General features: G+C 34.9%; 1 protein-coding gene across 5 annotated transcripts in view; it reads left to right on the top strand.

Moving 5' to 3' along the window:
* The window catches only part of RAD23B (RAD23 homolog B, nucleotide excision repair protein), an 87,134-nt gene extending 62,259 nt beyond the window's left edge, over window positions 1-24,875 (top strand). For 3 of the 5 annotated variants that reach the window (XM_007499635.3, XM_056805306.1, XM_007499637.3), the window contains exons 5-10: window positions 8,064-8,119; window positions 13,760-13,887; window positions 15,616-15,754; window positions 19,868-19,995; window positions 20,399-20,584; window positions 23,178-24,875. In XM_007499635.3, coding sequence (XP_007499697.1) covers window positions 8,064-8,119; window positions 13,760-13,887; window positions 15,616-15,754; window positions 19,868-19,995; window positions 20,399-20,584; window positions 23,178-23,291 — 751 coding nt within the window. In that variant the 3' untranslated portion in view covers window positions 23,292-24,875. The remainder of the gene's footprint in view (window positions 1-8,063; window positions 8,120-13,759; window positions 13,888-15,615; window positions 15,755-19,867; window positions 19,996-20,398; window positions 20,585-23,177) is intronic. The other 2 variants (XM_007499636.3, XM_056805305.1) reach the window with 1 other exon arrangement.
* Window positions 24,876-26,534: the final 1,659 nt, after the last annotated feature.

Raw genomic sequence — 26,534 nt, 5'->3', positions numbered from 1 at the left:
ATACCAATAAAAATTGATTTCTTTCAAAATGTTGTGTTGATATTTTATGAATTGGTGAAGCTCAGGAAAATTGATGATGATTTATTTGATTTTTTTAAACCCTTTCCTTTCATCTTAGAATCAATAAGGGAGAAAAGTGGTAAGGGTTAGGCAATAAGGTTTAAGTGACTTGCCCAGGGTCACACAGCTAAGAAGTGTCTTGAGGTCGGTTTCAACCCAGGACCTCTAGTCTAGGCCTGGATCTCAATCCTCTAATCCACCCAGCTTCCTTCCCTCGTGATGATTGTTTTATAGAAAATGTTTCCTATCTATTGCTAACCAAGCAGTAAAGAAATCCTTCACCATAGTTTGGAGATAGAGTAAATTAAGTATTTTGCCAATTTTCAGAAGATTTTCTGCTTAGAAAATTGTCAAAGCACATGTATGCAAGTTTAATTTAATTTATATTTGGTAATTTAGTAAGCAACTTGATATTCATAATACATTATAAATCAAAAAACAATCTGTGTCTTCTTCTAAAATGATTTTACATTATTATTATTATTATTATATGATTATCATAGCCAGATTGTGGAGTGCACTACCCCTTGCATTTATATACAGTTATAGCTTATGGGTAAAATAGTATTTACCATATCGATAACTTGCTATTAAATAGTGCTTCATGTTTAAAGTTTGATTATGTCGGATTCAAAACCTACTTTTCTGAATCTTTATTTTTTTCCTACCTTTTTTCCCTCATTCTCTTTCATCCCTATAATCCTAATTTAACCAATGAGAGTATAAATTTGGGTATTTATTGAACATTTTATGTTCTTTACCCCTTCTTAAGTTTAATGTTTAATTTTTTTTTAATTTTAAAAATCAAATGTTTTTATTTGGGTATGGGCTCTCTGGTCTGCTTTTTTTTTTTTTTTTTAATTTTAATATTATTTTATTTGGTCGTTTTCATACATTATTCACTGGAAACAAAGATCGTTTTCTTTTCCTCCCCTCCCCCCCCCCCCCCCCCCCCCCCCCCCCGCCTTTCCCTCTCCCATAGCCGACGCATGATTCCACTGGTTATCACATGTGTTCTTGACTCGAACCCATTTCCCTGTTGTTGGAGTTTGCATTATAGTGTTCATTTAGAGTCTCTCCTCAGTCTTATCTCCTCCAACCCTGTGGTCGAGCAGTTGCTTTTCAGCGGTGTTTTTACTCCCACAGTTTATCCTCTGCTTGTGGGTAGTATTTTTTTTTAGATCCCTGCAGATTGTTCAGGGAAATTGCATTGATACTTATGGAGAAGTCCATCACCTTCGATTGTACCACAATGTATCAGTCTCTGTGTATAATGTTTTCCTGGTTCTGCTCCTTTCGCTCTGCATCACTTCCTGGAGGTTGTTCCAGTTCACATGGAATTCCTCCACTTTATTATTCCTTTTAGCACAATAATATTCCATCACCAACATATACCACAATTTGTTTAGCCATTCCCCAATTGAGGGGCATCCCCTCATTTTCCAATTTTTGGCCACCACAAAGAGCGCAGCTATGAATATTTTTGTACAAGTCTTTTTGTCCATTATCTCTTTGGGGTACAAGCCCAGCAGTGCTATGGCTGGATCAAAGGGCAGACAGTCTTTTATCGCCCTTTGGGCATAGTCTGGTCTGCTTTTAAAGAGAATTTTTTTTATAACTATCCATTGTAGAGTATATATATATATATTTCCATTTCTATTTTTCTTTCTTTTAAACCCTTACCTTCTATCTTACAATCAATACTGTGTATTGGTTCCAAGGCAGAAGAATGATATGGAGTTAATCAATGGGGGTTAAGTGACTTGCCCAGGGTCACACAGCTGGAAAGTATCTGAGGCCGGATTTGAACCCAGGACTTCCTAGTTCTAGGCCTGGCTCTCAATCCACTGAGGTACCCAGCTGCCCCCGATATATTTCCGTTTCAACAAATTTCACATACAGAATAGTAATTCTGCTCTTCCTTCTTACTTAAATAGGAATCTGTATTGGGGTTAGTGTTGGAATGTTTTATTTTTCTAGTTTTTTAGTTTTATCTTAATTGGTATCTTATGTTTCGGGACAAAAGATAAAAATCCTTGTCTATGTGATTGGAGAAGAGGAAGAAAAGATTAAGGGCTAACGAATGTGTGTATATTTGTTTCCTCTGAATTAGAAAAGAAAATCAGTAAGAGCTTTATTAGGACACTATAAAGTCTTAATGTCCTAACCATCAAACTAGAATGAATCTTAGACATGTCTTCATCATTTCATTGTAGAAGTAAATTTGTGGTAAATACTTTTTTTTAACCCTTTAGTATATAGATTCCAAGGCAGAGAGGCCATAAGGGCTAAGAAATGGGGGTTATGTAACTTGTCCAGGGATCATATAGATAAGTATCTGCAGCTAAATTTAAACCCAGGACCTCCTGGCTTCAGGCCTGTTACTCTATCCACCAACCTACCTATCTGCCCCCATAGTTGATAACTGTCTTACACACAGCCTGGAATATTTTCCATCTAAATGTATTTTGAGACAAAAATGTTTTCCTCATATAATGTTTTATCACTACTCTCCTCCCCCCAAACAAAACAACACGCGCGTGCGCGCACACACACACTCTGAAGGCTTTTTGGTAAGAAATAAGAATAATTGACTGAACCCCAGAATTTAGACAGATCCTCTATACCTGCTTACTTCCAGATGTCTTTGACTTTACTGTATCTAGAGTATAGATTTTTGACCAATAGGATTGAAGCCATGTAGAGGATATACTCTCTTAATTAGTTCCTCTTTGTCCAGCATATAACTTGTGATGTGTATATTTGTTTGCATGTTGTTTCTACCATTAGATTGTAAACTCCTTGATGGCAAAGATTGCCTTTTAAAGAATTAACATTTCTAATGGAAGAGACAATGCTTATAAAATCCCCCAATTAGAAGGAAAGGTCCTCTGGGCCTTTTTTTAGTCTTTTTCATTCCTGCTCAATTCTTTGCCACCCCATTTGGAGTTTTCTTAGCAGAGATACTGCAGTGGTCTGCCATTTCCTTCTTCAGCTCATTTTACAGATGAAGAAACTGATACAAATAGGGTTAAATGATTTGTCCAGAGTTTCACGGTATCTGAGACCAGATTTGAACTTAGAAAAATAAGTCTTCCTGCCTCTAGGCCAGCACTCTATCCACCATTGCCTTCTTGCTACCCCCTGTGGGTCTGCTAATCAGTATGTTTGCTCTGTCTACATTTAAGCCCTTAAACCTAAACTCTTAGGGAAAAGATGGATATAAATATGTGGGGGGGGGGGGCACATATATAGAGGAAAGAGTATAAATGATTAAAGGTTGGGACTCATGAAGACTCATTAAGATGTCATTAACTCTAGTTGGGATGATTTAACTATATTGGGATATTTCCTTAAGTGGAAGTGTTCATGTGGAGAAAAAGGCATAGAAGAAGGCACACATGGGGTATGTTACCTGCAGAATCTAGAGATGAGAAGTAGGAAAGTAGTCATGTCAAATTGAATTCCAGATTTAGAAGCTGGAGCTTCACTTACCCAAAGTTGAAGTCTCGTAATAAATATTGACAGGTTTGATTTTTATTTAATATTTCTAGTGACCACTCTGGTACCAGCAAAAGGCCTAAAATGCATCAACTTGAATTAACTTTACTAAATGAAAAGTAATTATTCAATAACTTGAAAGAATTAATAATCACAGGAGAGGAAATAATCCAAAGATATCCGGCAACTCTACTTTATCCAAAATCTGTTTTTAATAGTTAAGACTACTTTTACTGCCTACTATAAGCAAAATCAGTGATAAAAGTATTATTAGCACGACATTGTGCCTGGCCTTGATATTCAGAAATTATGGTCATTAAAGAAAATACACAAAAAGCTGAACAGGAAGGGAGTGGGGAGACAGGGTGCCCAACCAAGGATATGATGATCATGGAATCCTTAAACCAAATGGAGCTGCTTGGAAAATTCTGATCCTTCCATTAAGAGAGAGTCTGGGGAAGAGTTTATTGCTTTGCAGAGCAGAGGGTTAGACAACTGGGTGATAAGGAAATATTGACTATCAAATATCAAATCCTGTATTGATCTCCAGGATGGTGAGATTTCAGATGATTAGTTTATCTGGAGTTAAAGTCAAGGGGAGCAATGGATGGGAAATGAAGTTGGCTGGAAAATTCTAGGGAGAGTGAGCAGGCTCCTCATGAAGACCTGAGTTCAATTCCAACTTCAGACATTTCCCAGTTTTGTGATGCTATGTAAATCTCTTAACCTCTCTGCCTCACTTTCCTTGACTATAAAATGGGAATATTAACAGCACCTATTCCACAAGGTTGTTTTGATGATCAAATGAGATATTTGAAAAAGGATTACTTAGCACAAATCGTGACACATGGTAGGTACTTAAAAGATTTCTGTTTATTCTCTTCCTTTCTCTACTTCAAACTAGATACCAGTGACCTTGGTGTTCTGTGCAGCATTATTAAGTGGAAATTATATTTGATATTGATAATGATATTACAAAAAAGCAAGTCTGGGGGTCATCAAGAGTAGATCATGCCTAAATAACATATTTTTTTTTACATGCAAGAGTGAGAGATTAAAGGAATATCATAAATAATAATGTAAATTTTTTTTACAAGTTTGAATGTCATAATAGCCCTATCAAAGTAGAGATATGAACTGCATAATAGTACAAGTGAAGTTCAGTGGTACACTAGATTTATTTGGAATTGGTTGAATTATTGGAGTAGTAATTAATCTTGGGTTAGAGGGTTATTTTGAGTGGAATGTCCTGTGTATTTTTCCTTGGCCCTCTATAGTTTGACATTTTTGTCCATGTCCTAAATGACAACAGAGATATTGCACCCATCAAATTAACATGTGACATTTAGTGGGGTGAACATGGAGGCCAGAACCTGTATTCAAAAAGGATCCTGACATATTGCATAGGCACTACAGAGAAGAGTTGGCTAGACTGTTGTGCATGTGTAAAAGACCTGGAGGGTATAGTAAACTAAATTTAGCATGACCAAGTAGTTTGATTAAGTTAGTCTTCATTAATAGGGGCATTATGTCCAGAATTAGAGTTTTGCTATCCTCTTATCTGGTAAGGGTTTGTCAAATATAGGTAACCCTTCCACATTAAGGCAGGGTTAGAGGTGTGGCACCCCATAATCTGGAAAATCTGAGATTTTTGGCCCTTCCATTGTACCAGAGAAGAAATCGGGGAGGGGGGGATTTTTATGGGATATTTACAGTATCAAAGAAATTGTTTATGGCATTAAAATACAAACTATGTTGATGTTATATACCACCATACATATACTTTACGCGTTTCTGAGTTTCTAAACGTTTTCTGTGTCTATTGGCCTTTGCATGTCATCTATAACTTCCACAAAACTCCAAAAATTTCTGTTTAATTTTTAAGTGACCTATGATATAGTGAAACCCTTACCTTCTGACTTAGAATACTGTGTATTGGTTCTATGGCAGAAGAATGGTAAGGGCTAGTCAATGGGGATCAAGTGACTTGCCCAGGGTCATACAGCTCTTAGCTGTAAATGTCTGAGGCCAAATTTTCTGGGCCTGGCTCTCAATCCACTGAGCCACCTAGTGGTCCCCAATTGTGATAAAAATTTTGTTTATTATAAAGCATCTCTTAGTATGTTCATATTCAAGAATTTGACATGGATACCTTAAGTGGATTGTGTTGGTATGCCTATTATAATATGTCTAAGCATCAATATTAATAAAACTAGTAAATACTTGGACACGATTTGAGACAGAGTATTTTGATTTTTACATTCAGTCAGTTGATTTCTGGTTCTAAAGAAGCTGTGGGGCAGAGGTACTGAAGATACATAAAAAAACTTGTGGTGAAAATAGTAAAAAAGAATTGATCTCCTTAAGAATGATATTCTTCAATATCAATGTACACACCTAACAATAGAAGAAATAAATCATGGGGGAGAAATGGTACCCAAAAAAAAACTGGTTAGTAATAGCATTACTTTCCTGTCCATTTTCCTCAAAATAGAGGTCAAATCAGTGACAAGAGGCACTTTGCCCTAATGATTAATGCCCTAAGGAATTTATATTTTTTTCTAATAAGGTAACAATTTTAAAAAAATGTATTTGTTCCAGACCTTTGATTTGATTTCACTGTTTGGAGAGAATTCCCACTCTGGAAACTCCTCCCTTCCAGATTATCATTTCATCTGTAACTTTGTCTTCTAGAGTTGCTTAAGACATTGAAAAATTAAGTGACTTGTTTATGTCCACCCAGCTAATATGTGCCAGAAGCACTTATTGAAGTCAGGTTTTCTTCCTGACTACAAAACCTTCTAGTCAGCATCACACTGCCTCAACATAAATATATGTGTTGGCATGTGTATACAGATAAACTTTCATAATAGCTGCTATAAGGAAATAAGTAGGCCAAATAGAATATTAGATATATTGAGGAACTATGCTTAAAGGAGGTTTTTGGAGGTGACTTGATAAATAGTGTACATGAGTAAAGAGATGAATTTTAGTGGAAAGCATTTGGGATAATAATAAAAGCTTTTATTTGCCTTGGTTATATATAATATGCAGCCTGGGCAAGTAGATTTGTTTGACAAGGACACCACTGTAGCCCTGAGTGGGGAGGGATGTCTAAATGAGTTGTGGTATGATTGTAATAGAATATTATTGAACCATAAGAAATGACAAACATAAGGAATTTGCAGCAGCTTGAAAAATCTGATTTGAATATCTGAGCAAATTAATAGAATTAAGAGAACAGCATACGTAATATTAAGAGAGACAACCCCAAAAGATAACAAAGTTCAGATTATTTCTAGCCTTCATTTCTCCCAAGTTATAGACCTATGTCACCAACTACCTGTTGTTGGTCCAAATATAGGTTCTCTAGGGATTTCAAACACAATATATCCAAAATAATTCATTACTTTTCTCCTTAACACTGTTACTTCCCTACTTCTCTTAAGGGTACCACCATCCATCCTGCATACGTCTGGGTTCATAGCCTTGATTGGAGTCAACTCCACTGTCATTCTCCTTCACTCATTCCATATCCATCAGTTGCTAAGTTTTTTCAATTCTGCCTCCATAGCACCTCTCTTGTTCATCCTTCAACCTTCATCACCTCTCACTTGGGCTGTTGGAACAGTCTCCTGATTTGGACTCTTCCCTGAACCTTCTATGATCTATTCTCTACACAGCTACCAAAATAATCTTCCTCAACCAGAAGTCTGGCCACATCCCTTCCTTGCTCAATGACCCTCATTGGCTTCTTGTTGCCTCTTAGGACAAAATACAGATTCTTTAGTTTGTCATTTCTGGCTCCACTCCTTTCCAATACTGTTTCAGCCAACATTGCCTTCTTGCTGTATTTCCAAATATAGTATTCCATCTTCACTTCTATTGCTTCACTGTGCCATACTCAGAATGCACCCTATCTACCTCTGTCTTTTCGGATTCATTAGCTTCATTCAAGGCTCAGCTCATGAACCATGTTCTATAGAAAAATCATCTATTTTCTATTGAGGGGGAATTCATCATGTAAACTTGTTAAGGACAAGGACTTTTGTCTAATTTAGATACTTTTTACATTCTTGTCTTCCCTTTCCAACTAGGTTAAAAGTCCCTTGTGGACCCTGACTATTTCATTCTTTTGCCCTTCCCCAATACAATAATTCAACAAACATTTAATAAGTATCTACCATGTACATAGAAAGTATTTGTTAATTTCTTAGAGCATATGAAAGAGTGATAGTTTCTTAGATTGAACATACCTTTCTTAGGAGGACTTCAAAGAACTCTCCCAAAAAGGAGATGAGACCCCCCCCCAAAAAAAAAAAAACTCTTTAGTCCTCATAGAAGCTGTTTGACTTTGTAGAAGAAAGCTTTTGATTTTATTTGTAAAGAAAATATTGGTTGTGTGGTTGAAATGGATTTTTTTTTTCTTTTGTGTGTTAAATATAGCTTCTGTAAGTTTACTTTTTATACATTTTTTTTAAGTGTAATTTTTCTTGTCACAGTACCCTGGGTGACTCCTCTCGGTCAAACCTTTTTGAAGATGCAACAAGTGCTCTTGGTAAGTTTTTGCTTATCTTCCTTTGTTTTTGTGTATTATGGGAAAGTGTCTTAACAGTCTCTCATGATAGTATTGATTATTGCAGGTATTGCCACAATCTACTTAATAAATAAATGTGTACCTAAAACGTTTTGAGTTAAATCATGTGAACTTACTAAAGGACCTAATCATTTAAAGAAAACCTCATGAATATTTTGTTTAAAACAAGTATTTTCTGCCCAATTGTGTAATTTCTAAACCAAGATTTTGAAATATGATGTTTTCTTAACAAGGACAGTGCTTGCATATAGAGTGATTTAGGTTGCTTTCTAAAGATCAGATGCCTGACATAAAAAGAAAAGATCTCCAGAAAAATGAGATTAGTTTTTTTTATATGTTATGCCTTGAAAAATCCTCTATCTTAAAATTTAAGATGAGGGAAAAGAGCTTATTAAGTGAGTAAAGGAGCATTTGATTTGAACTTTTTTGAGGTACACAGATTGTTCAAAAATAAAACTGATTCTCCTTCAACCCAAAGCCAGTCCATGAGTCAGGATATATTATTAGTAACTTCTTGGAACTTTTGAGCTTAAGAGTATATATATATATATTTTTAAAGTAAAAAGATGCATAAAAACTAAGCCTTCTTAAAATCCATACACAATATTAAACATTAGATGAGCATCATAAGAAAGTACAACCTGGAGATAAGTTGACAGTATCTCCCAAATATATTTCCTTTTCTCAAATAACTGCCACCCTAGTTTAGATTGTTATCACCTCACACTTAGACTACTGAAGTAACTTTTTGACTGGTCTCCCTGCCTCAAGTCTCTTCTTCATTCCCTCCTCTATTCTACTACCAATGTGATTTTCCTAAAGTGTATGTCAGATCATACTACCTCCTGCTCATTAAATTTTAGTGGCTCCCTATTATCTTCAGATTCAATGATAAAATTCTTTATTTGGCTTTTAGAACTCTTCACAACCTGAACCCTTTCTACCTTTCTGATCATCTTTATGCTTTGTTCCCCTCTACATACTTTACAATCTAGCTATATAGGTCTATTTGCTTTCCTTCTAATGTGAAGCTCTCACTTCCTGATCCTATGCCTTTTTGTTGTCCGTTTCCCATTCATCAAATGCTTTTCCTCAGGGTTTCCCTGCCCTAGCCTCTGCTCAGTTCTCATCTTCTGTAGTTCCTTCTGTGATTATCTTCCAATGACATTGTGTATATCTTATATAGACAGAGATAGTATAGTGGATAGAGTGCCAAGCCTGGATTCAGGAAAACCTGAGTTCAAATATGGCCTCACATCTAGAAGATGACCCTGAGCAAGCACTTAACTTGTTTTTACACTCAGTTTTCTCAGCTATAAAATAGGAACAATAACAGCACTACTCCCAAGATTGTTGTGAGGAGCAAAAGAGATAATAATTGTAAAGCTCTTAACCTGGCGCTTGACACATGATAAGCATTAGAAAAACATTAGAGGTGGTAGTTATTATTAACTAGTTATTTGTATGTTATCTCCTCCATAGAATGTGAAAAGGTATTTTTATATCCATGATATTTAACATGGAGCTGGCACAGACTGCTTGCATAAATGTATCTATATCTATGTACTTGCTGACTAGCATCCCTTTATTTTCTCATTTGATATTAACCAGCTCTACCTACTGGACTCATACCTCACTCTCTGTTCCCTTCTCCCAAAAGCAAACAATCTTTAATCTTTATATTAGTATTAGCAACTAGTTTTGCAATAAAGAATTTAGAGTTGAGAAGACCTGGGTTCAGATCTTCAGGCTATTGCTATGGGAACCTGGGGCATGTTATTTAACTTACTAGCTTCAGTTTCCTCATCTATAAAATGGGGATAGTAATAGTACCAACTCCACAGGATTTATGCAGGAACCAAGTAAGATAAAAGATGTACTCTGCAAACTTTAAGACACTGTATAAATATTAGCTACTAGTGATGTCTATCTGTGTTAAATGTCTGGCATCTGATGTTGATTGAGTTCTGATATCATCTCTTCCCAGTACAGGTGTGACTGCCTTCGTTAACTGTCTTTGAGCTTATTCTGCATATGTAAAATGTTTTTCTAATATCTGCCTCCCAGTGCAAATGAAGAAAGTTTTGTATGCCTTCAATCACTGTTTAAACATCATTTTTTCATTACCTTTGTGATTAAATTTAATTTCCTTCACAACAAACATTATCTTTTATTAAAAGCTTATTATGAGGGGAAGCTATGAGGAAATCAAAGCCGATATTCCCAGTATTTCCTGCATATCCTAGGCAGACCTTCAGAGCTTAAGGTTGACCACAGATAAATAACTGATTTGGAGGAGAGGTAGAGGGACCTGAAGTTGAGGACTCTCCTCCCTTAGAACCAATATTTAGTATTGGTTCTAAGAAAGAAGCTACAGGTTGTTTTTAGGTTTATTATGGCATCTAGTATATCTTATAAGTGTTCAAATATTGATCATGATGGTGGTAATAGTATGATAGTAGTTTACATAATGCTTTAAAGCTTATGAACCCTTTGAAAGAATTAGTGCAAGTAATATTTGACCCTGTTTTACTGATGAATCTGGGAGCCAGGACTCAAACCCAAATTTTCTGATTCTATATTTAGTGTTTAGTCCTCTAGAACAAACTGTTACAAGTTAGTAATCTTAAGTCAAAAAGATTCAGAAACTTTTAGAATTTAGAATTGCATGAAATGCTAGCCAAAAAACAATAAGTGTTAAGTTGAAGGTTGCTTAGTCATTATTTCCTTCCTATTACCCCATTTTCTTGATATTTAGCCCATAGGGCATAAACACTCCTCTCCTCCCCACCCCCACCCTCTTACCCCCCTTGAACCCTCACTTTTTATCTTAGGATCAATACTGTGATTTGGTTCCAAGGCAAAAGAATAATAATGAGAGCTAAGAGGTTTGCCATGGGTTACATAGTGGAAAAAATTTCCTATTGTTGCCACAGTGTACTAACTTTATTTTTCTGCTGTAGAAAGTAAGTAAAGAGTATTTTTATAAACTTCTGGGTATTTTATCCTTATTTTTCTTAGCGGATCTATTTTCAGCCCTTTTTTCTTAGGGTGGATAAGAATGGAAATGGTTACATTTTCTTTGTGCCTTGATTTCTAGGTTTTTACACTCCACTACAAACTAATGAAATGCTATCCAGATTTGTCCTTTTGTTAAACAGAAAATATGAACTACACTTCACATCTATACTTTCAATGAAGTCTTTAGAATTTAACTAATTTTAAAGGCATTAAAACTTTAGGAAACAAGTAGAACAAAATCATTAAACACACCTACTGTGTGCCAGGTTCAATGCTAAAAGCTAGAGACAAAGAAAGACAGAAGACATCCCCTGCTTTTGAAGGGTTCACAACTTAATGGAAAATAGCATATAAATAACTTTCAGGATAATTAGGAAATCAACAAAGGGAAAACATTAGACTAAAGAAGAATTGAGAAAAGCTAGTCCTGTAGAAGATGGAATTTTAATTGAGATGTGAATAAAGCCAGGAGGCAGCAATGAAATGAGAACATTTCATTGGATGGAGGGCAGCCGAGAAAAATGCCAAGAATCAGGAGTGAGTAGAGGCCAGGGTCCTGAATGAAAGCCTTTGTGAGGAGCAGAGTATAAGTATAAGAAAACTGGAAACTTCTTAATGTCAGAGGATGTTGGGTTTAATTATGGAGGAGGATAAAGGAACCTTCCTGTCTATATATCACTTCCTGATTCATCTTTCTCCTCAACCTCCCAGCATAAAATATATAGTTAGTATTGTGCTTGAGAGGTTGTTGGCACAGCTTAGGGAGAGAATGAGCTAGCCTCTCTCTCAGTCAGGAAGGCCTCTGATACATGTTCTATGATCCTGGACAAGTCACTTAACTTGTTCTTATGTGTCCCCGGGCAGTTCTCAGACAAAAATTGCAGATTAGCTTAGATCAAAAGAGGCCATCTGCCTTTAAGATAGCTGATTGTACTTGGAGTCTAGATTTGAATCCTGCCCCAGATACTTATGAGCTCTGTGTGTGGCCCTGACCAATCTTCCTGACCTCTTAACCACATCTATCAACTGATTATATTAATGGAAGCATATGAGGTCACATTTCGAAGTGCTTTGCAGACCCTAGAATTTTTGTAAGGACTAGTTATCATTAATAACAGCACAACAGTCAGCATTGGTAGAGGAAGTTCCTCACTGAGGATTCCCTTAAAATTTTAACTCATATTTATTGACTGTATTCACTAAAGTTGTTCCACTTTGTTCCTCATATTAGCTTATATATCAGGGCATTGTGTTTTACCATAGGAATATAAGAACCAAAATTTAAATAGACCCTGCCCTTAATAGATTATGTTCTGTTGGAACAATGTTCTATTATTACTGAAGTATGGCTTTTACTTAATCTATTAGATTATAAACCCCTTGAAGGCAGAAACTTTCTGTCGTCTTTTTTTTTGTAGTGGTAGTCCCTGCACTTAGTGTAGGGCCTGGTGTGTACATAGCAGGCACTGGACAAATGTTTATTACTCATCTGATTTTTCCTAGGGAAATCAGACTTAGTTATTTTTTAATGAATTTATCAGGGTAGATCAGAGCATGGTTCAGCAAACATTTTACTCAATTTTTCCTGTTATCTTAACTCTCTTCTTTTACCACTTGCTCCACCCCTCAGACTTCCTTGAGCAACAAAAAGACTTGAAATAAGAGAGTATCCAATTTTAGACCTGGAGTTCATGCCCCTGGGATCTTTCTCATGCAACTGAAGGATGTGCTGATAACACCAAGCATACACCTGCTCCTCTATACAGCACCATAACTAAGAGACCTGGGCAGAATTACCTTTCAGCTAATGAAATGTTAGTAACTTTGTCTTATATTTCAGCCTTTTCCTCTGAGCAGTATAAAGTGTAAAGAGTAAATAGATTAGATATTCAAATAACACCCTTAAAAAAAAATAACCTTTTGCTTTAATAGTCATGTGAATGACCAGTTCTTGTTGCCATTCTTCTGCCTTGCATATACATGTACCGTATCACCCTCCATGTTTTCCCCTACCTACCAAATTTGTAGAGAAAAACTTGAGGTTTTCATTTGTTTTTTAAATCCATCTGCTAGTGAGTAAAAGCGAGGGCACTTTCCTCTCCCCATAAAGAAACTCTAGGGTTCCTTTAAATGTTTATTTCTAATCTTCCAAGCCAAATCTTCTTAACTGTGTTCCAGTAGGTTTGATGCTTTTTCTCCAAATAGAACTTAAACTACTTTAAGGTCTCTCAGCATTTGTTAGTAGACCTCTAGCTACACTTTAAGAATACAAGCTGAATAAGTTCAGAAATGAACTTACTGGTTGACAGGCATGAAGCAGTAATAGTTTTTATACAGCATGTACATTATATAATATTTGAACTGGAATACAAGATAAATCCCTTATCTGGGAAAATTTAGTATACTTGTTCTGTTACTATACATTTTAATACAAATGTTATAATTCTTAAAACTTAAAAAATAAAACTTAATAAGAATTGTCAAATCCTTCCTTTCAGTGGAGATAGTAAGTCACTGAATGCATCAAACTTATTAATGTGCGCTATGATCTTCATGAATCTTTTTTTCTCCCATTTTTAGTGACGGGCCAATCATATGAAAATATGGTGACTGAGATCATGTCAATGGGCTATGAGCGAGAGCAAGTAATTGCAGCACTGAGAGCCAGTTTCAACAACCCTGATAGAGCAGTGGAATATCTTTTAATGGTGAGAGAGCAGTTTGTTTCATCTTTTTGTCACCTGGGACACTGAGAAATTAAATTATGTATCCAGGATCACATAGTATGTATCAGAGGCAAAACTTAAACCTCTTGTTTTGGGGTCCAAGGAACCAAGCTTGTTTCTTTTCTCTCTATCCATTATGCCATGCTTCCCTTCACAATAAATAAAATGTTCAGCTTTTAAAAGCAAATAAATAAATAAATAAATAAATAAATAAATAAAACAGAACAACCTACCTGTCCTTAATGAGTTCAAGTCACCATATTTGGACAAACTGCATTCTAGCATTTTGAAAGAACTAATGTGATGGATAAGCTGCTAGTGGTGATGTTTGAGAGACTGGAGCATGAGAGAAATACCAGAATACTTCTTTAAATATATTAGCCTAGGGGGCAGCTGGGTAGCTCAGTGGATTGAATTCCAGGCCCAGAGACCCGGGGGGTGGGGGGTGGGGGTGGGGGGGTGTCTTGGGTTCAAATGTGACCTGAGACACTTCCCAGCTGTGTGACCCTGGGCAAGTCACTTGACTCCCATTGCCTAGCCCTTACCACTTTTCTGCCTTTATTGATTCCAAGACGGAAGGAAGTGAATGCCTGTCAATTGCAGAATGACTAAACAAATTGTGGTCATGAATGTAATAAAATATGCCTGTTATAAAAAACATTACTTCAGAAAAAATGGAAAGATTTTCATGAACTTGTGCAGAGTAAAGTAGTATATATAATGATTATGACAATGTAAATGGAAAATAAAATAATTAAAATTGGATATTAGGAAATTGCAAAGAACAAGCATGGTCCCAGAAAAGAGATGATACCAAGCCCTTCTACTCCATTGCAAAAGGAGGAGAAGGAGAAAGTGGTGGGGGTGGTAGGGACAGGGTGGACATTGCAAATATTTTAAGATTTCCAATGTTAATTTTTTTTTAAGAAAATATTCTTTGATATATGGGATGGCATTCCTTCAGGAATTTCAGAACTTGGTTTTATTATATTATTTATTAGAAAGTGTTGGAAAATACATTAATAATGTTGTGTGTCCTGAATGAAGCCTGAAGCCTCCTCCCCCTGCCCCCCACCCCCAAAAAGTATGCTTTATAAATGAATTTCCTATGTCTGGAAAAATAGAAGAAATTTCCATTCCAGGAGTTCCTCAAAGGAATAAGATCTATACCCTTCCCCACCTCTAAAAAATAACCTGCATTTGACTTTAAAATTTTGTTGAAAGACTTGTGAGTTTGTAACAATTTTTTTGATGTAAAACTTTGTCTCCTAGAAGCTGTTTAAAACATCTTTAAGGATTAAATTTAATAGATAAGTTATAATTCACCTCATTTTTATATCATATTCTAAATTTAGAATTTAAATGAGGGTTAATATTCCACAAAAAAATGAGCAGACATCCTTATTTTAAGTAATTATAGCATATTGGATGCCAAGTAAAAGAGGTTTTTTTTCCCCCACAGTATTTGTAACTGTTTCACATTACTGTCTCCCCCATCATATACATCCCACTTTTTGAGCTTCTACTTAAATGGGATATGTTAGGTGGAATGCCAGAGTGACACACAAACCTCCTTGGATTTTCTTTACTCATTAACAGGGTAACAGTTTGATGACTATTAAAGAAACCTCTAAAGTTTTGTGTTCTCTTTAGTATTTACCTAATTTAACATTGGGGCATTTTAAAATTTAGAAATTATATGTGTTTTAGGGTATCCCAGGAGATAGAGAAAATCAGTCTGTGGTGGATCCCCCTCAGGCTGCCAGCACAGGGGCTGCTCAGTCTTCAGCAGTGGCAGCAGCTGCAGCCACAACAACAGCAACAACTACTACTACTACTACTTCTGGAGGTAAAGTGAAAATTTTGGGGTTGGGGAGGAAATACTCCCAAATACACTAAAAGAAAATACTTTGGGGGAAGTGAGTCTTTCCAGAAGCCTTTATTATAAATACAGGTATTCCTTCCACTTTGACTTTCCCCATTGCACTTTCAATACATCATGGGTCAGGATAAGAAAATAAATGAGAATTTTGGGTGAGTTTTGTGGAAGCCAAAGACAGTACAAGAAGAGGTTTGAAAACTCAGAAATACCTAGTGTGTGTGTGTGTGTGTGTGTGTGTGTGTGTGTGTGTGTGTGTGTACATATATATGTATATACACATCTATACACATATATACAGAGAGAATTATATAATAGCAACATGTTTATATTTTTTTAACTATGATATACACAATTTTTTTAAACCTGTACCTTCTCTTTTAGAATTAATATTCTATATTGGTTCCAAGACAGAAGAGTGGTAAGGGCCAAGCAATGGGAGTTTAAGTGACTTGCCCAGGGTCACACAGCTAAGAAGTGTCGGGGACCAGATTTGAATCTATGACCTCTCATCTGCCACCCAATTTCTTTTTTAAAATGTTCAAGTTTGAGAAAAGAATATAAAAGCGAGCAAATGACACACAAAGACTAGAAATGAAGAGACATCTTAACGTTGACCTATGACCAAATTTAACATAAGATTTTATAATACCCCATAAAAGAAAGAGAAAAAATTCATACAGCTCTGGTATGAAGAGAGGGCCAAAACTCAGATTTTCCAGATTGCAGGAGCACTGCACCACAAATCATTACAATGCAGAAGAGATACCTGTATTTCATTGTGATTTATAATGTCTATTATAGGGGAATATTATTAAACATAGAGAAACTTGGTGAATTTCATTCTTATAAAGAAGAAATGTAACCTTTTAATTTTGTGATAGGTTTTAAATACCTGATCCTCTTTTTTATCTCTTTTCACAACAAATTATTGTAATTGTATTTACTGATTTAAAAAGTCAAACCTACGACATACTAACTTTTCTTTACAAAAATCTGAAATTTTATCATTTCTTTAAAAATGAAACTGTTAATTTAGAGAATTTAGAATTTGTTTTTCGCAGTTTACTTTTTCTTTGAGGAATGTCATATAGAGTGAAATGTGAATATTAATGGTCACTATCATCCTGTTTGAAGATATCTAAAATAATTTCGTCACCTTGTTTTATCAAATTTTCCTAAATATTTTCTTGTATAAATTTTTGAATGTCTATTTCAGGTACCAATTATAAGTCCCTATCTCCTAACATTTGAAGGGTTATATTTTAGCTTATAAGCTTATTTGGGTTTTCTTTGATCTCAGTGGCTATTTTTAGACAAGATTTTCTTAGAGTATATTTCTTTTTAAATTTATAGTTATCCATACAAACATGCACACACAAAGAGATTTTGCTATGATGATTGAAAGCTTGCCATGAAGGGGCAGATAAGTGGCCTAGTGGACACAAAGCCAGACCTAGAGACAGTTCTTAGGTTCAAATTTGACCTCAGACTCCTCCTAACTGTGTGACCCTAGACAAATCACCCAACCCCATTTGCCTAGTCCTTATTGCTCTTCTGGCTTAGAACCAATGCTTAGTATCAAGATTCTAAGAAAAGGAGAGAGGTTTTTTTGTTTGTTTGTTTGTTTGTACTGTTTAGAATTCAAGTCTGGCTGGGTTTTAGGATTTTTTTTTTTTTATAGAATTCACTTTTATTTTCTTTCTATATTCTCTTACTCTTCTCCCTCAACCTCCTCCAGTTGGTAAGAGAAAGAAAACCAATTATAAATACATATAATCATGTAGAAAAAATTCCTGCTATTAACCATGATCATAAAAGAAAAGGGCCACAAGCATCAGTCTGCGCTCTTGAGTTTATCATTTCACTATATAGAGGCAGATTACCTGTCTCATGATTAGTCCTTCTGAATTGTAGTTTATAATTTTGAATATCATAGTTCTGACTAAGTCAGAGTTAATTATTTTTATAATATTGTTATTATTTTATAAATTTTTGGCCTGGATTTACTCCATGTTGAATCAAATTAATTATTAGATTTTTCTAAAACTATCCCTGTCATCATTTCTTATGATCTGATAGTCATATCATCTATATCTTGTAACTTGTTTAGCCATTACCCAGTTTATGGGCATGCTCTCAGTATCCAATTCCACCATAAAAATAGCTGCTATAAATGTTTATATGTATACAGGTCCTTTTCCTCTTTCTTTGATCTCTTTAGAGGAGTAGATCTAGTAGCACTTTTGCTTAATCAAAGGCTATGCACAGTTTAGTAACTTTTAGGGGAATAATTACATGTTACTTTTAATTTTCATTTTTCTAATGACTAGTGATTTAGAGCATTTTTTTTCATATGGTTATTGATAGTTTCAATTTCTGCTTTTGAAAACTATTCATCCTTTGACTGTTTTATCAGTTGGGGGAATTGCTCTTATTCTCGTATGTTAGACTCAGCTCCTTACATATCTTAGAAATGAGACTTTAGCAGAGATGGTGTGAAGGTTTCAATGTTAGAGAAATAATAATCATAATTAATTATTAATAATAGAATCAACAAAGTTGTATTATTTCACTAGATGCAGAAAAAAAATTTCACCAGAATGCATCTGTTCCTGTTAAAGCACTGAAAAGCTCAGGAATAAATGGAACTTTCTTTAAAGCAAGTGGTATCTAACTAAATGCCAGAGTAAGCATTCCTATAATTGGGATAGTCTTCAGGAAGATCGGGGGTGAAATATCAATAGCGTTACAAGAAAAAGACGTTGAAGGAACAAGGATGAGTGAAGAGAAAACAATTACCCTTTTTTGGATGATACTGTAACTAAAAAAAATCTAATTGAAATAATTAACTTTAGCAACATTCCAGGATATGAAATGTACCCACACAAATCATGAGCATTTCTCCATATTGCCAGCAAACTCCAGGAGGAAGAGATAGCATAAATAGATAGCATAGTATAAAATACTTGGTCATCTACCTGCTAAGACACATATACCATACGAACACAATTATAAAACACTTCTCATATATACAAATGAAAATGGGCTTAAATAATTCAAGAAAAATTAATTGCTTATGGATAGAGTAGGCCAAGGTAATAAAAGTTATATTACTGCCTATATTAATTACTTTATTCAGTACTATGCCAGTCAAGCTTGGTACTGGGTAAGAAATAGCCTTGTATTTGATAAACTCAAAGATTCCCAGGTCTTAAAATAAGAACTTACTGTTCAACAAAAAAAAAACCAGTGGGGAAACTGGGTAATCTATCAGAAATCAGGTATAGATCAATATCTCACTTTGTATATACCATGATAAACCCCAGATGGATACATAATTTAGACATAAAGACAAATTAGTGGAACACAAAAGAAATTACCAGCCAGATCTATGAAGAGGCAAAGAGGTAATAGCCAAACAAGAGATAGAGAAGTTTACAGGAGGGAAAAATGGATAATTTTGATGACACAAAACTTGCTTGCTTACTTGTTTCATTTATTTATTTGTATACTTATTTATTTGCAAACAAAACCAAATGCAGCTAAAATTAGAAGAAAAGCGGGAAATGGAGGATGGGAGTCTTTGCAGCATTTCTCTTATACAGAGTATTTTAAACATCCTTTTCCACATTCATTAATTTAAAATTTCCTAAGACAACTACTTTTTAAGTCCTACATTATTTACTGCTCTGAAGGGAGGGTACAGAAGTTTATTTATATTGTGTTTTTGTGCCATTTAGTAATTGAGGTGTTAGATAACATGTTCTCGTGAATTTTGGACCAGTAAAAATCCTTTATAACATCTGTTATTTTAATTAAATGGGATATGTCCAATTTAGATAAAATCATGTGATAATAAATTTGTAACCTTTTACTTTTTAAGCTATTTTGACAACAGGGTGATTTTTCTGTTATATACTCCTGAACTTAAAGGCTACTTAAGTAATTTATTCCTTCCAAGTATATTGTAAGACTGAAGTCTCTCCTTTCAGTTTTTCATTATTGGATGTCTATATTCCTTATATTACCAGTCTTAATGATTTATGACTCTTTTATGGGAACTTTTTATGTGTATTTCAGGACATCCACTTGAATTTTTACGGAACCAGCCTCAGTTCCAGCAGATGAGACAAATTATTCAACAGAATCCTTCCCTTCTGCCAGCCTTGTTACAGCAAATAGGACGAGAAAATCCACAGTTATTGCAGGTGACTTTTAAAGCAGTTTTCAGGCATCATTAGCTTTAGGCTGTTTATTGCCCTGCTTTGCTCTGGAAAGCCTTCTTTCTCTAGACACTGAACTTGCCCCCACTAAGCTAAAAAGCTCTTGCCCTATCATTAATTAGATAATAATCATTTATGACTGATTAATAGAAAAACAAGGGCTCTCTTTCTTTGATGAAATGTAAACATGTAAACAAAGTTAAGCACTGTGCTTTTAAACAGTGGTAGAGAATCCATAACTATCTAGAGATTTGCTAATGCATATAAAGTAGGTCTAATGAAAATTTTAAAGACTTGTAGCATTTCTTCCCATTACTGTAATTTCTAGTTCTAAACCACCAATCAGAAAAACCAACAATGCTTTATTTCAGTGTATTGTTTCCTTCTGTCCTCCAATGCACCACAGCAAATCAGCCAACATCAAGAGCATTTTATTCAGATGCTGAATGAACCAGTTCAAGAATCTGGTGGTCAAGGAGGAGGTGGGGGTGGCAGTGGAGGAATAGCTGAAGCTGGAAGTGGTCACATGAACTACATTCAAGTAACACCTCAGGAAAAAGAAGCTATAGAAAGGGTAAGTTTTTTTGTTTTGCCTTTTTTCTTTTCCTACAAATCTGCCTAGTAAATTCTTTTCATCAATGAAATTATTAGCAACTATTTGGAGTTTTATTTTGCTTTATTACAGAGTAGAACTATGTGTGCATGAAATAACATGTTTTGAAAGTAAATTTGTGGTTCATACTAAAAGTTAATTAACTTTACTACTTTAAGAACCTTTTATGAATGTTTAGTCACATTGAAACCAGCTTTATTCTTATTGTTGAAAGTACTTGAAAATGTTGCTTTTGTTTTTGAGTCATTTCAATCACATCTGACTCCTTCAAAAACCATTTGGGTTTTTCTTGACAAAGATACTGGAGTGGTTTGCCAGTTTCTTCTTCAGCTTTTTTTACAAATGAGGAAACAGTGTTTTAACACTTCACAGGGTTAAGTGACTTGCCCAGGGTACACAGCTAGTTAGTGTTACTCAGGCCTTTCTGACTCCAAGCCCAGAGCTTTAGACCCACTGAGCCACTTAGCTACCTCATATGAAAATAGACTCCACTTAAATTTGAAGGTTTTATTCAGATAGGACAGATTTTGCATGATTTAAAAGAGGGCTTTATTAATATCAATGACATAAACTTTCAAAGAAAAATGTTTTGACGTATTTTACATTTAAATTATCTTTATTTCTAAATCTATCCTTCAGCCTCTGTCCCCGATTCTACAGTCATCCTTTTAACAATAACAAACATTATATAAAACAGCAGGTTGAACTAAAACCCTCAGCGCTCCTTTCCCTCTCTTGAGCTCTGGTCTAACATTATCCTAGTCTGAAAGAATCTTCAGTGTTCCACAGCTCTTCAAATAAAAGAGGAACAGTGTCTCATCAGTTCTTCCCTTCACTTATGTTGCATCTGGCTTAGATATATCTAGTTTTCTGTGTATTTTCTCCCTCCAAGCTCTCTGAGATCATGAATCCTGCTTCTGCTTTTTTTTTTATATTTCTAGTGCTTAGCATAGGGTATGGCACATAGGAAACAATAAATGCTTCTTGTCCAACTAACTGATTGATTGTTCCCATGGCCATGCAGGTGGGTAATGGTAATGGTAGTTGTAGTTGTAGAACTATGATTTGAATCCATATCTTGATTCCAAACCAGTGTTTATTCCACTGTACCCTTGCTCATGAAAGAGCCAGAGTGCCATTTCTCTACTTTGCATCTATTTCCTTTCGCTTTGGTATTTTGGTATTAAAGGTATCTTTTTTCAGGGAATTTTGTAAGCTTATGCCATCATCAGGGAAACATGAAGGAATGTTTTCCTTAAAATTATAAATCTATGTTGCATGTTTATTCTTTTGAGGAAAATAATCTTTGCTTAGAGTTGTTCTCATGATGACAGTTCAGTGAAAAGGTCCTCATTTGGTTTTCTGAAATCTGATTCTTTCACTGCTCTTTTGAGATTTCCAAAGTGGAAACTATTGATTCTGTGGAATTTAATTCTCTTCACTTTGCATAAATATCCATGGTGTTCTTTTTTTTTCCTGTTCCCATTAAAGATATCATCTGACTACACATTAGATACTAGGATTGGTCCATAATAAATTTGTTCATGTGAAAAGCTTCCATAATAACCTGACAATGAAAGTAATCATTGACAATTTTGGTGGGGCCTATTACTGTTTAATAACTTTCTAAAAGTACATAGGAAAAATAAATTTAACATTCAGTGAATAAGTATTAACCAAAATCTACTAAATAAGCCAGAGTAAGAGCCATTAGCCATGTCTTTACATCACAGAAATATTTTCTTAAAAATCATTTAACTTATCCTGCTAAGTAGAATTTTCCTTGGTAATAAAGTATTAAACAACACAAATCAAATGAAACGGTCCAAGTATTATTATATTCTTCCAGTTTATAGTCCTTCTCTTCTCATTTGAATTGGAGGGAGTATTATATAGCCAGGTAATCTGTTGACATTTTGGCTTTCAGGGTTCAAATAAACAGTGCTTTTTAAAAAATCCTATTGTAGTACTTTCAGGGAGAAGCAGATCTCTAGGCAGTTAAGCAGGTAAGAAGATAAAGTCCACTAGGAAAAGGGTTAAAAAGCAATCATCAAAGAGATTCCTGGGGACTTCCAAACTCCCATTTTTATATTCTTCTTGCTTAAGGGACCCACAGTTGGCACTCAGATCAACCTGGCTAGTCATATCAACCCAAACTGCTCTGGGTCTACCACTCAGTTTTTTGCCTTCCACTGTCCTGGCTTACATTGTGGATTGTAGGAAGTTAATGCACACAGCCACTTTGTTCAACAATCCTGACCCACTATATCTATTCTTTTGATTGTGGGATAAATAGAAGTAAAGTTGATAACATTGTTGCTCTGAGTATCCAAGTCTCTGGTTTACATGACTAATCCACATGTTCAAGTTGATAAAGCTTGAAATGTTGAAGGAGTTTTTTGATCTTCATGTTATTTGATGAGTGATTATTTGGTAATGATAAAAGATCCATTATATACTTGAATTTGTGCAATAGCAATTTGCACTTAAATAATTTGTGTGCTACAACAAATTTGTTGGATTTCATCTCTAATGTATTTTTTTCTCTTTCCAGTTAAAGGCATTAGGATTCCCTGAAGGACTTGTGATACAGGCTTATTTTGCTTGTGAGAAGAATGAAAATTTGGCTGCCAATTTTCTTCTACAGCAGAACTTTGATGAAGATTGAAAGGGACTTTTTTAAATCTCATACTTCACACCAGTGCATTACACTAACTTTGTTCACTGGATTGTCTGGGATGATTTGGGCTCATATCCATAATTCTTGGTATAAGGTAGTAGGTGGTTGGGGGTGGGGTGGGAGGGGATATAGGAAATAGGGCAGGAATAAATACAGTGCATGTCTGCTTTAAATTAGCAGATGCAGAAAATCCACACAGTGTAAAATACTATACAACCAAAAATCAGCTTTTGCAGGTATTTAGTTCCTTCTATAAAACTATAGGTAACTTTTCCTAGGTTTTCACTCTTTTTAGTGTACTAGATCCAGAAATTTAGTGTAATGCCCTGCTTCTTGTTTCTTTTGACTTAACATTGGTTATGGAGAGAGCCTTTTGCTACCTAGAATCTACAATCTCTATTTCATGGCAACACTGGATAATGGCTTTGTGAAATTCAAAAGATTTTTGGAGCAACTGTAAACATAAATGCCAAATTATAGGTGGTTATTTTTGCTGCTTCAAATATGTATGAAATTAGTGTAAGAAAGCCCATTCTTTCATGTTAATTGCTGGGGGGGCAGGGAGAAATCCTTTCTGGTGAAAATCATTACTGCTATTTTAAAATCCCTTGATCATTGAATGTGAGACCCCTTCTAACATGATTTAAGAAGCTGTACACATACAGGCAAAGTTATTTTCCTGTTGATGATTTTTTTTTCTTTTGGTGAAAAAATGGTAGAAACCTAATTACTGTTTACTTCAATGTTATATTGCAGTAAAAGTTTTAAAATAACCATTGCATGTTTGCTTTTGATGTATCCCATTGTGAACTGAGCACTTTTGGGGCCAATGGAGAAATGTAGCATTCACTCTCCCTTCTCTCTCCCCCCCTCAGCAGAAATGTTTTGAGTTCCAACTGCTACCTTTTTTTTTTTACTGATTAAAAAGCTGATCCAATATAAAATTGAAGGAAATATTTCAGAACTAGTTTTCTGATGCTTGTACACTTTTTCCCCTTTCTCATATCGGAGTATACGGCCAACTCAAGCCACTGGCATTGTATTGCTTTCTTCTTTAAAAAAAGAAAAGAAAAAAAAGGTGCATAGAATTGTCTCCAGCATCTTTTCTTCCATTAAAACAAAAAGGGCAAAATCTATTGGGAGGGTTGGGAAATGGAAGCTGGTAAGATATAAAACTTTGGAAAATAGACAAACAATCAAGGTAACTCATGGCATATTAAAAGGAAATCTTAATAGCAATGTTGGCTTTCTTTTGTTTTGTTTTACCCTTTTTATTCCCTTTCGTAAATCTTGGTATTTGGTTCTGAGAGGGGGCAGGCATCTACACTCTTGTTTCTCAAAGATATTTTGGCCTAACATAAACTTAACTATTTAAAGAACTAATTTTGAATATATTTTGACTCTGTGATGCTGAGTAGGAAAATGAAATTTGCACAGAATTTTCCCTGAAGTAATCTCTTGCAATATCCTTAGCACAGCTTGATGATGATGCTTTTTTGAGCTTCTCTGTCATGCACTCGTTACCTTCTGTCTCCTATGAAAATAAATGAAACTATGATTTTTTTCCCACAATGCTATTATGTAGTTTACTTTTTAAATGTCTGTCTGAAAATGTAAATACTTTTATCATGTCAGTTTCTTAGTGTGGCAGGCAGACAAATCTATTAACTGTGATCAGTCTAATCACATCCCAGCCATACTTGTCTTAAAATGAAGAAACCTGAATTTAGGTCCTTTGTCATTAAGCGTCTGTGGGTTTTATTGCATGCCACAAGTAAATAAAATCATTGTTTGGAATAGGATACCTGATGCAGAAAGGTAGAATAGGAGCCAATCTTCATTCCTCTACTTATTTTTGGTATTGTTGATATCATATCTGTCAAAAAGATAATAGAAAATGTTAAGTTGTTGAGAATATTATGCCAATAGGAAATGAATTTGTTCTATGAAATGGAAACTTAAGGAATCTGAAAGAGGAAATGGAAAATTTTCTTGCTTTTTAATGTTTTACAGTTCAGAACATGTGCTATGAAGAATCAAGCTAGAATTTTATTTTATAATCACTACTGATATGTGTTGGGATTCCAGTTGCTATAGTCATGGTTAACAAACAGTTCTCTCTAAGCAAATTAATTATTAATGATAAAGGACCTTTGGCAACTATATGCATGCAAGTACTTAATGACAAAATAGCTCATACTCTTGTGGGAAATGTGGAGAAAAGTGGGATAGGTTATAGTACAGTTAGGTGAATAAAGAACTGGTTGAATGACTGGATTCATTAATGAATTAATGTCAGCCTTGAGAGAAGTCTCCACTCAAGTAAGTGCCTTTGAGACTTAAACTATCCCTGAAAGGGGGAAAAAATAGGCTATTTCCTATATTAGTAGATTCTCTCATGTAGAAATTTTCAAGCAAAAGCTTTTGAGTTTACTTGTTGGATATCTTGTAGCTGGTATTGTTCAGTATAGATTCCACTAAAAATGCCCTTTTAGAACCTTTAATGAACATGAGATTATGATTTGATTATGATTAGATTTGAGATTCTATGATTTGAAAACAAACTAAAAAACCCGCTTTGCTTTCCCTTTGTTCAATTTTTTGTAATGGCTTATGCATGGTTTCAGGAAAGAAAAAAAAAGAGGTCTAAGCAAATTTATATAGCCCCATAGAATAAACCAGACTACTTTTGTCAGATCTCAAATCTCTTTTCTCTTGTTTCCCAATGGTTTTGAAATATTTGGCAAAGAAGATTTTATCCTTGGCCTGCAAAAACTGCAAATAAACTCAATCAAATCAAAAACATACCACTAAATACTTAATGCATTCTGGCTTCCTTATTAACCCAAATATATGTTGTTGTTGTTTTTTTTTATTTTTTGACAGTGGGTCAAAGAAGACCGCAGTGACATATACATCCTTACAGAAATATTTCCAAAACTTACTTAACCTGAATTTGAAAGAAGGGCAGGGATCATCTGATGACAAAAATAAGGATGCAAGTACTACATTCTGGGTGTGAGGAACAGCTTGTATGAAAGCACAGAGACAAAAGATGATGAAATGTGTAAGGGTATAGAAAGTGGGTCAACCTAGAACTGTGAAAGAGCCATGTGCAACAAGCCTGGCACTGAATAGCTGAAATTGTGGGATAGGTGGCTTACCAAGAGTCTAAATTTTTTTGGATTCTCAATTTTTCTTTTTTAGTTAACCCTTTTGTTCTTATGAAAT

Source organism: Monodelphis domestica, chromosome 7, assembly GCF_027887165.1.
Source record: "Monodelphis domestica isolate mMonDom1 chromosome 7, mMonDom1.pri, whole genome shotgun sequence".
NCBI lineage: Eukaryota > Metazoa > Chordata > Mammalia > Didelphimorphia > Didelphidae > Monodelphis > Monodelphis domestica.
This window is presented reverse-complemented; position numbering and strand designations above follow the sequence as displayed.